Source organism: Dermacentor variabilis, chromosome 2, assembly GCF_050947875.1.
Source record: "Dermacentor variabilis isolate Ectoservices chromosome 2, ASM5094787v1, whole genome shotgun sequence".
Taxonomy (NCBI): Eukaryota; Metazoa; Arthropoda; class Arachnida; order Ixodida; family Ixodidae; genus Dermacentor; species Dermacentor variabilis.
The window spans coordinates 215,941,130-215,957,435 of record NC_134569.1 but is presented as its reverse complement, the minus strand read 5'-3'; the positions used below and the strand labels follow the sequence as shown (position 1 = coordinate 215,957,435).

General features: G+C 48.4%; 1 protein-coding gene across 1 annotated transcript; it reads right to left on the bottom strand.

Annotated features, from left to right (window-relative positions):
* Nucleotides 1-2,717: 2,717 nt before the first annotated feature.
* LOC142570689 (uncharacterized) lies at nucleotides 2,718-15,822 on the bottom strand. Its single transcript, XM_075679038.1, has 3 exons — nucleotides 15,811-15,822; nucleotides 14,408-14,623; nucleotides 2,718-3,349 (listed from the first exon to the last, which is right to left on the bottom strand). Exons 1-3 carry the CDS (start codon nucleotides 15,820-15,822, stop codon nucleotides 2,792-2,794), a joined length of 786 nt encoding a protein of 261 aa, XP_075535153.1. The 3' UTR covers nucleotides 2,718-2,791.
* Between the last annotated feature and the right edge of the window lie 484 nt (nucleotides 15,823-16,306).

Here is a 16,306-nt window from a genome sequence, read left to right as displayed (position 1 = left end):
ATGCCGTTTGAAGCTACTAAGGTGCAAGTCCAAATAATCAAGTACGCTTTCGTCTATGGTGCGTGAGAAATTGTTGAATGTAACAAGGTTGCAGCGACTGATCCGGCATGGCTCAAGGATGGAAGAAAAAAGCACTAGCTCATAATGAGGAATCCCATTTCAACTTAGAGAACTGCTCGAGGGACTGCTTTATAAAGACAACATCAAGTATTGTGGTCAATTGAGCACAAACTCGTGTGGGTTTTGTCACGACTTGCTGTAAGTTGTGCTTCAAGATAATGTCACGCATGGAACTAACATGTGCATTCAATCCGGAAGTGAAGGAGCCACACACCCAATCAAAATAGCAGGCACTCATGAGCGTCTACCGTTATTTGAAGTATCGCTAAATCCACCTAGACGTCGGATCGTAAAACTCCCAACATATGAGAAACTTCTGTAGCTTCACAGGTGCTATCATTTAAAAAAGTTACGTTGCCGAGTACAACAAAGCGTAAATCTTGCGTCTTTTTATCGAAAAAGTGTTAGCAGCACTGCAGGATAGTTAAGAGGCTAGCTGCCGTCGGGTTTCTATTCTTTCCACTCTCCAATCTGCGAAAAACTTTGAAATCAAATAAATAGATAAAGTTCATTGGTCATTTAAGACGGTGGATGATGTTGCTACTAGAAGAATTCTACAAAGAATTTAAAGAACAGCTAGAAAAAGTGTCGATCACGTTCATCGGTTTCTCTGTACACGGGGCCGAAAGCATTAAGGGATGGCTTCTTGATTCTCACAAGATGTGGCTTCCTTAAAACCATGTTTGCTTGGGCAAAAATACTTGTAGATATTCGACAACATGCAATTCGCAAATGGAACATGCACTGCTATAGGTCAGCTTAATCGAAGGCATAAGGTGGTATCGCTTCATTCATTTTTTTCATTTTCTTCATTCATTTCATTCTTCATTTTCTTCATCTTCTTCATTTGTTTCTTTTTGTTACAGAGATAACTTTGCATTGCGCAGAATGACAAGAACTGGCGAAACATACATCACTAAATAAAGTTTGTGATCTGGTTGGTGCCGTATTACCGCATCAGAAATTATACCGCCAGAGCCTGCTAAATGTGCTGATCGTATACACTTTGTTTAAAGAAATGGTACGGAATAATAATGTATCTCTTTCCGATTGGTGCATTTTATTAGACATTACAATTACAAAAAAATGTAATACAGAAGGAGGTCCTAAAGTAAGAACTGTCCGGGTGACCTCCTGTTACAACATGTACAAAACATGTAATATAGGATTAACAACGAAGGTAAGAACAGCGTGAAAATACAATCAACATATTAGAAGTAATTAATGCAACATCTGGTAGTTGAAGATTACACAAAAATTACCAAGAATAGTTCTATCTTAAAATACACATGAAAGTACTATCATTACAGTAATTGAATAGGAGTATAATGGTTATGAACAGCAGTGCGCAATCCAACGATTCACAAACGGCAGATAATCTGTGAACACAGATCGAGAAAAACAATAGAACGTGGCTACACAGTAATATATGTATACACACACGCATACATACAGACACACACATATATAGACACACATATAAACATATGTACACTTGTCGAATAATCAGGTAAGGCATTGTTGCGCTCAATGTGATTTACAGGACATCCAGTTATTCTCGACGCAACGTTAGGCTAGACTTGTCTCTTTCACGAGGACAGAGTTAGCGGGGCCAGTTTCAAGTAGCGCCCGCTTCAAGCAACGCCCATAAATGCAGGTTGCCGTGAAGCATAGGAACCTTGCTTTGGAGCGTTGCTCAGACAGGCAGGATTCGAAGACGGCCAGTAAACCAGAAACCAGCCTGGAGTATGCAAGGAGGAGGAGGATGAAAAGGAAGGAAGGAAAGGTAGGGAAGTCAACCAGACACGCGTCCGGTTTCTACCCTGCACAGGCGAACGGGTTTAAGGGAAGAAAATAAAGGAGAGGGAGGGAAGAAGACTATCGGTGGAAGTACGTGCGGATGTCCATAACTTGAGGCCTATAATCGGTTAGTGAGGCCAGTCGCTTCCATGAAAAGAAGCAGTGCCCGCGTCGCTTTGTAAGCCTGTGACGCATAGGGCCATCGTCCGAAAATCTTAATTTCTGAAAATGGTCTGTTATCTAATCGGTTTAACACCCAATGAATAATTTGTAGTCATAGAGATCACAAAAACACATCACGCGCTCAATCGTCTCTTCAATGTGGAGTACGTAAGCGTTAAAGTGAAGCTCACTGACCTGGTCCTTTATACAGAATGTAAGCAATATTGAAGTGGGGCGTAGACGAAGTAGACGTGAATGATTTCATGAAGTCTGAGATTAATGCAGTAGCAGCAGCTACATTCCGGAAATGCACGAATTCCAAGAATGCTTCATTAAATAAAGAAGGTTAATTCACGTGGCGCATCTCAGGAAGGCCACTATGAAATGACGCTGTGAATAGTGTTCGAGACGGCGTAGCTAAAATTTTATGAGTATTTAACTTTTGTTATACAGGAAGTTTCAGAAGCTGCTGTGATTTCAGTAGCTTCCACAGCTCTTTCTAGAACTCGCGAAAGATTCCCTCACATAAGCAGTAGAACCACTGCCTCATTACGATGTTTTTCGAGAAGTCATATCAACATCACAAGGAACAATGAAGGATCAGTTTCTTTATTGAGGCTGATTTAGCTGGAAAGACCTCTAATAAAAAAATTGCAATCAAACTAAAGGTCAGTCCCATGTACTACTTTCCAGTCATCGCGCAGCATATTTATCTGCGACGGCGGAAGCCCTGGTGACCTGCAACCAATCCACCGTAGCCAGCTGGCCCATATCCACCTGGAGCATAACCAACCGCACCGTAACCCTGTTGGGCGTCACCCCCGTAGGCGTGGCCACTGATAGCCGGCCCATTGGGAGGGTAGCCGTTGCGCCCGTAGCCGCCGTACCCGAAGGCCCCAGCTGCGCTACTGGAGGGGCCGTACCCGCCACCGCCGAATCCGGCGTAAGCGTTGTAACCGGGCGCTCCTGCGGCCGCGCCAAATGTGTTCTGAGCCGCTGCACCACCAGGAACCGGTGGGACAACTGGTGATGCGTTGAACACGACGTCGGCGCTGGCTCCCGGTGCCGTGCCCGGCTCGTTGGTGTCCACTGTGGCGCGGAAGCCGTTGGCGTCGGCAATGTAGTTGACACGCCGGAAGAGACCGTTCACATCTCGGTACCCATACGAGCCAGTCTTCACGTTGTTGGCGTCGCCCTGCTCGCTACGGAACTGCCGGTTGCCGAACTCGTCCGCCGTGTCGTAGCCAAAACTGTACGGCTGAGGTGGCTGGGAAGTAAAGGGTGTTATCTTACTAACACAATATTTTTGGGAGTCTGATCCCGTATGTCAGTAATAATTCCAACTGAAACTTTGCTGCTACGTCGAGTGGGCTTCGCCTACCTCCAAAAGAAAGCTTAGTCACTATTCTCTGCGAAACGAGTTTCTGCTTGCGAATCATAGCTACTGCCTCTTAGTATAGGGAAATGGTAATAAAACATATATAGAAAATTGGCAGTACTGCAACGGCGAGCTGTTCGGTTGCGCGAACTTCTCAAAACTATACATAAGATCTTCTACATAAAGGATGCGCTTCAGCACTCTGTTTGGGATCGGACCGCTGGTACGATCTGTTGGGAACTCGGCGCTGACGCCCGTGGTTGTACCTGGGTCGCAAGCCCCAAGGGTAGCGTTGGCCTGGCGGCCTGGGGTACAACTGGAAGCATCCGAAGGTCCCGGCAAAGCATGAGTCGACTGGTAACAACGAAACAACTTGTTTATTTTAACATCGCAAAGAGTTGGTGGTCAGGTTTGACCGAAGTAGAGAGACGGGAGAGCACTTCACTCAACAGAAGAAATCGGAGCCCTCTTTTTGGCGTCCGGGGGCAGCTGTTTTTATACTCTCGCAGTTGAGGGCAAGAAGGAACCCCGCAAAAAGACGAGCACGTGAATGTACAATGGGCTAATGGTGACGCACACTGTCGTAGCGATGCCGTAGCACCATGTCGAGCACGATCTCGTAGCACCCTGTCGTGGCGCTGCCGGTCGGACACAATGACTGTAATGAGAGGATGGTCCCTGCTTTGGCATCGCCTGTTTCGGGCACAATGACTGGAACGAGATCCCTGCTTTGGCATCGCCTGTTTCGGGCACAATGACTGGAATGAGATCCCTGCTTTGGCATCGCGTGTTTCGGGCACAATGACTGGAATGCGAGGATGATCCCTAGGCGGTCGCATCGCCGCAGTCGCGCCTGGAAACACCTGGCGATGAGTGTTGCGGCGACGACGATCGGGCCAAAATGTCTGCCGCCCCGCCGCAGTCGCGCCGGCAAAACCACGTGTCGCAGGCGAAACGCAACAGACCGCCCCGCCGGGGGAAGGAGATCCCGATGGACAGGGGACTGCATCCGCTGTCCGGAGGGATGTCGCTCGATGATGCTCATAACCGAAGTCGGGCGTCCCTCGACGTTTCTTGAGCGCAGCGCACAGAGAAGGGCTCGTTCTCTCGTTCAGGTTCGCACGGGACACTGCAAAGTGACTTCGGGAGAGTTCACATTTTTGTTCTCGTTCCCGGCAAGCGTTAGAACTACGCTGAAACTCAACCGCTCAGTCAGCAAGCACGGCACAACCCTCACTAAGCCCTGCCAGGCTCTTTCCCCTTTTTATACCACTGCCTAGTTCCTTACAGTAGTCTAGCATCACTCAGAACGCGTCCACAAATTGAAAAATTGCACTAGAAAGCATATCATCACTTTGAAACACTAAACAAGAGCAATATGTTAAAAAAAAAATCCTGCCTCAGGAAGAAAACATCAGTAACAAACAATTTTGAGGCTGATTCCTACGTTAGGGGCTTCGACTTAAGCCATCGGCGTTACCGTTGAGACTCCCCTTTTTGTAACGCACCTCAAAGGAATATTGTTGTAAAGCGAGGCTCCAGCGCAGGAGGCGGCCATTTTTGGGAGAGATGGTCTGCAGCCATTGGAGAGGGCAGTGATCCGTCTCAATGATAAACCTCGAGCCGGCTAGATAGCATGACAATTTCTGAACGGCCCACACGAGACATGCACACTCTTTCTCGGTGGCGCTATACGCCTGCTCACGACTGGTCAGCTTACGACTAGCATACAGGACGGGGTGTTCTACTTCTCCGTTTTCCCGTTGGCACAGTACAACGCCCATGCCTCGCTCACTAGCATCGCACTGAACAATGAACCCTTTTGTATAGTCTGGCGATCGTAGCACAGGCTGGCTTGTTAGGGCACTCTTTAGGGCGCTAAAAGCTCTTTCCTTGGTCTCGTCCCAGACGACTGTTTGAGGCTCTGTCTTTCTTAGAGCATCCGTCAGGGGAGCCGCGATATCAGAGTACCTAGGGATGTACCTCTGATAGTAGCCGGCGACACCCAAGAACGACCGAATATCGGTCTTGGTGCGCGGTTGCGGAAAGTCTCGCACAGCGGCCACTTTTATTTCAGAGGGGCGGCGACGACCCTGACCAATCACGTGACCGAGGTAGACAACCTCGGCCTGTGCTAACTGGCACTTAGGAGCCTTGACTGTCAAGCCCGCTTCGCGCAGGCGGGTTAGCACTGCCCGCAAGTGTGCCATATGCTCAGACCAGGATGCGGAGAATATCGCTACGTCGTCTAGATACGGTAAAGCGAATTCTTGCTGTCCCCGCAACACTTTATCCATGAGACTTGAAAAACAGTATGGCGCGTTCTTCAAACCAAAACTCAACACTTTAGGACGGAATGTTCCCATTGGTGAAATGAACGCCGCATACCTACTAGCCTCTTCTGTAAGTGGAACCTGCCAATAACCCCTGACAAGATCTAGGGTGGAAATAAACTGAGCGCTACTAACTTTCTCAAGGCGCTCCTCGATGTTAGGGATCGGATAAATTTGATCCTTAGTGATGGAATTAAGCCTGCGGTAGTCGACGCAAGGACGAGGTTCCTTGCCCGGTACCTCAACTAAAATCAAAGGGGAGGTATAATCACTCTCACCTGCCTCAATAACACCGAGCTGTAGCATTTTCTTTACCTCAGCCTCCATAATATCGCTCTGGCGGGGTGACACCCGATACGCCTTGGATCGTACTGGCTCTGTGGAGGTAAGTTCTATATCATGAGTAAGTACAGAAGTCCTACCAGGCCTCTCAGAGAACAGACCTTGAAACTCTTGTAATAGCTGGTGTAGTTCGGTTTTCTGCTCGGGCGACAGCGGTGCTTTACTGATAAGGTCACTAATGACTTGACCGGTGTCTTCCCTGTTCGTCACTGAGCCTAGTCCTGGAAGCTCGACCGGAAGCTCTTCAGGAACGTTTATCATCATGCACACCACTGCTTCCCTTTGTCTATAAGGTTTGAGCAGATTACAGTGGTAAACTTGCTGTGCTTTCCGCTTTCCTGGCAGACTTACCACGTAGTTAACGTCCGACAGTTTCTGAACAATTCGTGCTGGGCCCTCCCACTGCACGTCTAGTTTGTTGTTTAGCGATGTGCGCAATATCATGACCTCATCGCCAACCTCAAAACGACGGGCCCTGGCTGTCCGATCATAATAAACCTTGGCCCTCTGCTGGGCCTTTGTCATTGCTTCACCTGACAACTCCTGTGCCCTTCTTAAGCGTTCGAGGAGCTTAAGTACGTACTCCACCACGACTGGGTCGTCGCCCCTACCTTCCCATGATTCTCGAAGCATGCGAAGCGGAGATCGAAGCGAGCGACCGTACACCAGTTCAGCTGGCGAAAACCCCGTAGCCGCATGCGGCGCGGTCCTTAAAGCAAACATCACCCCAGGCAGACACAGCTCCCAGTCAGTTCGATGTTCAAAACACAACGCTCTCAACACGCGCTTCATGACGGAGTGGAGCTTCTCAACGGAATTCGACTGTGGGTGGTACACTGAGCTGTGTAGCAGCTTTACCCCACACCTTTCGAGAAAAGTTGTCGTCAAAGCGCTAGTAAACACTGTGCCCTGATCTGATTGGATTTCCGCAGGAAAACCAACTCGCGCAAATATGGACAGTAGTGCATTGACTATCTCAACTGAGCTGAGTTCTTTAAGCGGCACTGCTTCAGGGAACTTTGTCGCTGGGCAGATCACAGTCAAAATGTGTCTGTACCCCGTGGCTGTTACCGGCAGAGGTCCCACTGTATCAATAACGAGCCGTCTAAAAGGCTCCGTTATGATAGGTACCAATTTCAACGGCGCCCTTGATTTGTCCCCTGGTTTGCCCACCCGTTGACAAGTGTCACATGTCCTCATGAAATGGTCTGCGTCCCGAAAACACCCTGGCCAATAGTACTCTTGCAAGAGACGGTCCTTAGTTTTCTTAACTCCTAGGTGTCCGGACCACGAACCCCCAAGTGACAAGCGCAACAGATCCTGACGATAGCATTGAGGCACGACCAGCTGATCGAACTCCACTCCTCGGCGGTCTAGATACTTCCGGTACAGGACTCCACCTCTTTCCACAAAACGCGCAGTTTTCCTGGCGATACCTTCTTTGACATTGCAGCGCACGTTTTCCAGGCTGCCATCCTTTTTTTGCTCGGCTATCAAAGCCGTCCGGCTGACTTTTAGCAACCTATCAAGTCCGTCTGACGTAGGCGCGATGAGCAAATCAGTAGATAGCTCTTCTAACTTTCCCGCGTCGGGCGTTTCCTCTCCAGTATCTGGCGCCTTTAACGTTACAGACTCAAGTTTATTCAGTTCGGGCGTGCTCGGAATATCAGCTTGCTGCGCCTCTGACCCTTTTTCGTTGTTTGATAACGTCGGCCCCGCAACTACCGCCTTTGCAGCGAGCTCCCGAACCTTCGATCTGGTTAAGGCCTGAACACTAGCTTCACCAAACAAAAGCCCCTTCTCGCGCAGGAGGTGATCGGACCTGTTTGAAAATAGGTACGGGTACTGGGGTGGCAGCATAGATGACACTGCCGCCTCTGTCTCAAGCGCTCCGAAAGGTCCTTCAATAAGCACTTTTGCTACCGGCAGACACACGCTATGAGCTTCCACGGCTTGCTTGATCCATGCGCACTCGCCCGTGAACATATGGGGTTCTACGTAAGACGGGTGAACTACATCCATCGTAGCTGCGGAATCGCGAAGCACTCGGCACTCTTTCCCGTTCACGAGAAGGTCTCGCATGTAAGGCTCGAGAAGCTTCATGTTCTCGTCAGTGCTGCCTATTGAAAAAAACACAACTTTTGGTGTTGTTTCCGGACACTGCGCCGAAAAGTGACCCGGCTTCTGGCACGTATAACACAAGCGCGCTCGCCTCATCTCGAACCGCTTTCTGCGTTTGGCTGCCGCCGTCTCTTTACGTTTGGTCGGACTGCTTTCGCTCGCATCCGCACTACGCGTGTCCCCCTTTGCTCTCATGGGTGTGAACTTCGGCCTCTCAAACTTCGAGCCAAATTCACCCTTTTGACCGTCCTTAGCTCCGCGAGCCCGACGCGTCACAAACTCCTCGGCTAGCTCAGCGGCTTTAGCCACCGTACAAACGTCTGGCCTATCCAAGACCCAGTATCGCACGTTCTCCGGTAACCGACTATAAAACTGTTCTAGCCCGAAACACTGCAGAACTTTATCGTGGTCACCAAACGCTTTCTCTTCTTTGAGCCACTCCTGCATGTTCGACATAAGCCTATACGCAAACTCTGTATATGACTCACTTTTGCCTTTCTCATTTTCCCGAAACTTCCGACGGAACGCCTCCGCAGACAGCCGGTACTTTTTAGCAGACTCGATTTTACTTTGTCGAAATCCTCTGCCTCCTCTCTATCCAAGCGAGCGACTACGTCGGCCGCCTCGCCGGGTAACAAAGTGAGCAAGCGCTGTGGCCACGTTTCCCGAGAGAACCCCTGCTTCTCGCACGTTCGCTCAAAGTTAACCAGGAACAAACCAATGTCCTCTCCAAGCTTAAACGGCCGCATCAGGTCAGTCATTTTGAACAATACTCGTTCTCCTGCACCGTGTGCCTGACTTCCATTACGAGCGCGTTCCATCTCTACCTCAAGACGCTTCATTTCCAAAGCGTGTTGACGGTCACGCTCTTGTTGCTCTCGCTCTTTCTGTTCTTTACGTTCACGCTCTTCTTTTTCTTTTGCAGTCTCCCTCTCTTCAATAGTCTCAAGGCATTCCGACAGCTCGTCATCCTCAGCCTCTAACTCAAGAATAGCCTTTAGCAGTTCAGGTTTTCTTAGTTTGTCTGAGACATCCAGACCCAACTCTCTTGCAAGCTCCAACAATTTCGGTTTGCGCAACGACTTCAAATCCATGGCTGCTCTGAATGCTGCTTTCTCTACTGCTTACTATTGTCTTGCCGCAACTAACCCGGCAGCAACGACAACCACAATTACCAGCTCTGTTTCTAACACTAACAAAAGCCTGGCAAAGCTCAGAAGAAGAAAGTCCCGCACTCACCAAACCTCGCAGGCAGGAATTCCGCGCAGTCGTTCCGCTGCAGGCAACCAGTCGTCACACAGGGCTCGTTGCACTGCTCCCGGATCGTCGTTGAGCTGCTCAGCATACAGTCAACTGCATCTCTTTGCTGCTGGCCTCCGTTGTCGCGATCTCACCGCTGGCAGACAGTTGTTTGAAGTCGGAGGCGATCTCACCGCTGGCAACCAGATGTTTGGGATCGGACCGCTGGTACGATCTGTTGGGAACTCGGCGCTGACGCCCGTGGTTGTACCTGGGTCGCAAGCCCCAAGGGTAGCGTTGGCCTGGCGGCCTGGGGTACAACTGGAAGCATCCGAAGGTCCCGGCAAAGCATGAGTCGACTGGTAACAACGAAACAACTTGTTTATTTTAACATCGCAAAGAGTTGGTGGTCAGGTTTGACCGAAGTAGAGAGACGGGAGAGCACTTCACTCAACAGAAGAAATCGGAGCCCTCTTTTTGGCGTCCGGGGGCAGCTGTTTTTATACTCTCGCAGTTGAGGGCAAGAAGGAACCCCTCAAAAGACGAGCACGTGAATGTACAATGGGCTAATGGTGACGCACACTGTCGTAGCGATGCCGTAGCACCATGTCGAGCACGATCTCGTAGCACCCTGTCGTGGCGCTGCCGGTCGGACACAATGACTGTAATGAGAGGATGGTCCCTGCTTTGGCATCGCCTGTTTCGGGCACAATGACTGGAACGAGATCCCTGCTTTGGCATCGCCTGTTTCGGGCACAATGACTGGAATGAGATCCCTGCTTTGGCATCGCCTGTTTCGGGCACAATGACTGGAATGCGAGGATGATCCCTAGGCGGTCGCATCGCCGCAGTCGCGCCTGGAAACACCTGGCGATGAGTGTTGCGGCGACGACGATCGGGCCAAAATGTCTGCCGCCCCGCCGCAGTCGCGCCGGCAAAACCACGTGTCGCAGGCGAAACGCAACAACTCCTAATGTTAGAGACCCTTACAAAACAAAGATCTGCATACGGCTATTTAAAGAGATCTCCAGCAACACCGAACTATTTTCAAATCGTTACCTGAGTAGAGACTCAGGATAGAGCCTACGTCGCACTTCAATAGTAATAAAGAACCGCAGGACAAAATATGGCACGCAAACGATCGAATATGGAACTATATGTTTAGGTAATACGTACCCTAATACTGTTGACGAAGCTATAAATTGTAGAACAATTCACACATTTAAATATGCAATACAATCCATACTAATTTCTAATCACAGCATGTGTAACGAATGTTAATGGAGTTTTAAATTGTTTTATGTCAATAGTGATGTTATAAATGTTATATTCTGAATGTCCAACTTTTTTTATTAAGAGAATGTTCTTATTTCTTCCAGTGCTGTATTTATTTAGTTACTTGATATTTTGCAAATAGTTGATACTTTTCAATGTGGTTAAAATTCTGCTGTAAATAGGTTTGATGTTTTCTGTCGTATTAGTTGTATTTTGTTTTAATAGTAAACTGCTACTTCTGCTGCTCCAGCGAAGTAAAAGCCTTCGTCAGGAGGATTAAGCCCTCCTTCTGCCTTACCTTCCGGGCAAACCTTGTATTTGTCTTGCCGAAATAAATAAATAAATGAACAAACAAATAAATAAACAAATAAATAAATCAAAAGCTGAAACAGCCACAAATCGACACAATGAACGGGGACGGGTGGCCGCGCAATGAAAGCGGTAACGCCGCTGTGAGCATTGCGTGAGGAAGTGGCTTTCTGTTTCCTCCTTAGACATAGTTGAAAAGAACTGTCGTGCATCGTACACTTAGGCGCTATTTTATGTTCCAAGTATCATGGTTTCCACATTGCCAAAAATCACAGTTTGGTTTATACGCCACTTTACGCATTCGGAAATTGGTTCAAAGGTTCACAAATGTCTACTCGTAGGAAGCTTTTCTCTGTATTTTTCTTTTTTTGTTGGCACGGCCACTTCCCAATACTTGTTGACCACGACTATAAGCCAGCGGTGGCTCAAACGACGCTCATTTTAACACCCTTACAGATCTTTGCCTAGCTTTGGCACGCGAACTAACCATCCTGCTGCACAAATATCACAAAACGACATAAATATCGTTTAACAAAGACTTGTGAACTCGATGCTATAGTAACGCAGGTCGCTAATGTAGATCGCATGCGACATCGCAGAATAAACGACAGACCTACGCCGGAATCGAGCCATAGACTCGACGAATCTGCTGCAGCCCGAATCGCTCAGCTGCCGTTTACATTGTCGGTGTGCAATCTGTCACATGTAGAGTTCCTCCCGATTTTGTGTATGTTACAAAACATTCTGACCGGAAAGGTGCATTTGCGCCTATTGTAGCCACATGGTTTCCAGAAACATAAATGTGTAGAGCCTACAACGACATAGGCTCTTGAAAATTTTGCTTCATCCACTCTCTTATGTTAGAATAGATTAAAGTAAATGTAGACAAATTCTATAGACTTCCATACTTGCATTCGGCGCTTGTTTCCTTTTGAGATCTTATGAAGGCCCTCGTTTTTGCCTTCTACAGTGTATATCCCTTTCACAGAAAAAAAAAAGCTTTCGGGTTCCGGTAGAGGCCGTAATTGTTGATTGACCCATTTAAGGACAACACAAAAGTATAGTACAAAAGCTACGCTAATTTTAGCGCCCGTGCTTCACGTGCACGTTCGCCGAGATCGCTTGAAAGTTATTCCGTAACAACAGCTACTAAGGCAAAATTCATAAAATGTCGCTTCAAAAGACAAGCTTGACAGAATAGTACATACAATCTGTGGCAGCTGACGTTAATGTATACTGAAAAGATGTTGCGCCAAAAAACAATACACGCAAGAAAGACGACGACACCAGAAGCGCCCGTGGAATCGTCGTCTTTCTTGTGTGTGTTGTTTTTTGGCGCAAAATCTTTTGAGTATGCAAGATTCCCAACTAACCCAGCAGTTCACTCTTCTAATGACGTTAATGTGTCCAGGAAAAGGGGAAGATTTTGACTGTGTTATCGATGCCTATTTACGACAACGGTATAGGTTTTATGTGCAAGGAGATAATTTTTTAAAGGGCCACTTAAGGTTACAATTAAGTCAACGTGGACTGTTCAAATACCATCACAGAAACCTCGAAACGCTTGTTTCGTGCCAAGGAGAGACTTATTTTAAGAGAAAATGCGTTCTGAAGCGTCCGCGTACCTCTAGCGCAGTTCAAATCGCCCGCCCTCCGATCGAGGAGTACTGACATCATGGTCTCATAGTGACGTTGCGCCATCGGTGAGTAGAACGGCGTCCGCAGACGGCGCTACGGCTTTTCTGCGCAAAACGCGAACGCGCGGCCAGAAACAGAGCCAAGACAGAGCCGACAGCAGAGCGAAAGCGGGAGTATGGTGGCTAGCGGAAGGAGAAACGAATTACGTCCCACATTACGTCCCACTGCACACGGAGAGCCCGTTTTCGTTAAACTATAGGCTGCGGCGAGCTCGCAGCGTGGTCGGCGTGTTCTATGAGAAGCGACGAGCCTTTTCGCACTCGCAACAGGGCATAAAAATGTGCGAATCGACGCAAAACTCGGCCTAGAAACGTGCTTCGCTACAGCCAGGGCTCAATACGACCTAAGCTGGCACGACCCAGATGTCGTTTCCCGCACCGCCACCAGACGCCGCTACTATACCTCAAACTCCAGCGCAAGACGCCCATAAGCTTGTACTTCATTCTATGACGCTAACTTCGACGCTCGTCGCAATGGACCCTGACACCGACAGATTGGCTCGCGATGGTGGGCTCAACTTCAGCGATTTGAGCACCGACGAGCGCGACCTGCTGCTGAGGGCTCGCACTGCCGGCGTCGTTGCGTACTACGGCGGCGGCCTCGACACCGGCTCTCCGGAGCGGGAAAGCAACGAGGGCTTCCCACGACTTCACATGGACGTGGCATTCTCGCTGCTTGTTCCAAATGAAAGTTTCGCGAGCCAGCAGAACCCTCACAGCACGACGCGATAACGAAACTACTGAAACTCCAAAGCGTGCGCGGCGCAGAGTCGAGCGCGCAGAGTCGAGCGAAAACGAAACGTTTCGAACACCCATATTACTGAAGGGTAACGTTAAAATGTTATTTTTTCTTAGAATCAAATAGACGTAGACAAGTAGCATTTTTTTCCGTCTTATAATCGAATGAAATGATATTTTTAATACGAGTAGTTGAGTTTTAGTAACACAAATTATGAGGAGTCCTTTCGTCATCGGGCTAGTACCGGAATGTCGCTGGGGGGTCTCAAATCGTGTCATGCATTTACCTCAATTTCTCGGTTACTAAAGCTCTGTTCGCGATTATATTGACGCCTTAGACGTTCTAGAACATTGCTCTACCACTTTAACTTGAGTTTCTGGTAACCTTTAGTGTCCCTTTAAAGAAGAATTATCGTGTCCTGTGCAACGCAATAAGCAATAGCATAAAATCTGCTTTCTTCCTCTTTTCCAAGAGTGTAATATGCAGTTTCAAAAGTGTATCCGCCTAAAGGGTACCAAATGACCAATATATGCTGCGCAATAAAATTTTAAGTGGCATTTAATGACACTGCATAACCTATTGGTGTAGCACCATCAATATTTAAAGAAACGGGGCTTCCAATTGGTTTACCAAATCAGCTGCCATGCAGCGTCCCGCGACCTTCGCTTCTATAATGAATAGAACTTCAAAATTAGAAGTTGACGAATATCCAGTTGTTGCACTCGAATTTTGCGGTATGTAGTGCACGAAAACAATGCTTAAGTGGGAACCGCCACCGCCGTTCGTTCTGAGTAGTCTACGTTTACCACGAGTCATTTTATTCGGTGGAGTTCCGCTCACTGCCGTGCTTGGAAACAGCTACGAGCGAATTCTTACTGATAGCGTCACCTACAAAGGAGGAAGCGCCGTATCCCTGGTAAGGTGCACCGGCCGTAGCAGCGTTGTAGCTGCCGTAGCCTCCGTATCCACCGTATCCACCGTAACCACCGTAGCCACCGTAGCCACCGTAGCCACCGAAGCCACCGTAGCCGGGGCCCTGGTATCCTGCTGAGTGGTGCTGCAGTGCCAACGCCTTGGCGACGAAGCAAATGAGAAGAAGTTTTGCCTGCTAAAAAAAGAAAGTACAGATAGCATCATTTCCAGCGAACTACATAAGAAAACTATACGCAAAGAATGTCGGAGCTGTGTCAACACTTAGTAGACAACCACCGGGAAATATTGCGATATCCGTTGAAAGGCGGAAGAAGAAATGCGGAATTGAAGCAAGGAATTTAGTTTACCGGCACATAATCTTGCAAAGACTGCAATTGAGGCATTGCTTTGAGGCTCAGGCGAATGCGGTAATCAACACAGAAAGTTGCGGTGAATTTCAAACATCCTGCCAGCAAACGGTTCCGCATGTAAGAAAAGATTAGGTCGATATCACGCACTCTAGGCATCAGTTTCAGCGAAGATTCCCTTCGTGTTTGCAGCGAAAGAGGTTATTTTTTCTTAAGTATAGGCAATATGGAAGCACAGCAAACCACGAAGTAGGGCACATTTTCACTGGGAAGGGCGTCGCTCAACCTATACGTGGGGCGCTCCGACGTCGTAGATACGGCAGGCCAAAACCAAAAGTGTATCGCACAAACTAGACACCGAACCGAACTCGGCCGGTGCGAAGTGTTCTTCGTGTGTGTTGCTTACACTTCTAAACAACCCAGTCCACTTCCGCTGCTGTCTGACGACTGCGTATCCAATCGACCCTTCACTACGTATGACGCTCCTCGGTTTCGCGTTTCGGGAAGAACTGTTCAGAGCCCTCGTCGGTGCACATGGGCGCACATGTTAACGCATTGCGCGCAAACCACGGCACAACAAACACAATGCCGCAACAGTGGATAATCGGTATTATGCAGCCTGGTTCTTCGTCGTCGGCAGCGTGGTAGCGGACTTGTCTCTACTCGGTAAGACAGCGAGCGCCCGACATTTAGGGCTCTGGCTTTGCAAGAAAGCAGAGAAAGCGCCACTTCAAAAAAAAAAAAACATTAAATTTAACTTGCGGTAGTTCTGGAAAACCCACTTGCCGTTGTCAAACAGTCAAGCCTTGAAAAATGCTGGCACACATCGTGGTCAATAAAGCGTATTTCGAAGCTTGGGAAATAATTTCGATAGAAAATAGATATGCCAATAAACCAATGATGAAAAATACATCGCGGACAATTTTAAAATAGGGGCTAGGGCATTGGGGGACGTCAGTACGCTGTTATGAAATCACCAGATGGGCTATCCGCGCTGAAAATGCGATCTGCTTACCTTGGATAACATTTCTAACTTCCTACCCTCTGGAACGTCCGTTGCTTTGGTGTAGTGTAAAGAAAGAAGGGGAAGCCTGGCTTCTGCACGGATGCCTTGCTTCCAGCGCCGAGCTTTTATATTGCGAGTGGGACCACTACCGCTCGAATGTCGCAAGGGCACGTGTCGAGTGTGCTGTCGTTACAGTTCCCCACATTGTTGAAATTTACTTTTTCGCGCGTCGTGCCGCGTGCTTGCCCCATCCGATGGGCTGCTCACGGAATTCGCTCGGCGCTCTGCGACATTTCTTGAAGGCAGGCAGTGTCAACAAGCATGAAGGTCGCGCTTTTCGTCATGCCACCGCAAGATTGTGAAAGCTCGTGACGCGTCTTTTACGTGACCTTTGCCCCCTGTAGCTGATGAAGCATACGCCGTTCAGTTGTGGTGGCTGGTAAGTTGGCTTTTGCGTCCTTACTTTGATTTAGCGGAAAGCTTTACCTCGGCAAAAACTCGAATT

Bases quoted from the DNA above. Each gene is read 5' to 3' on its own strand.
- LOC142570689 (XM_075679038.1), bottom strand. The intron at 3,350-14,407 runs GTAGGTGACGCT...TTTACTTCCCAG, and splicing joins GATACGGCGCTTCCTCCTTT to CCACCTCAGCCGTACAGTTT.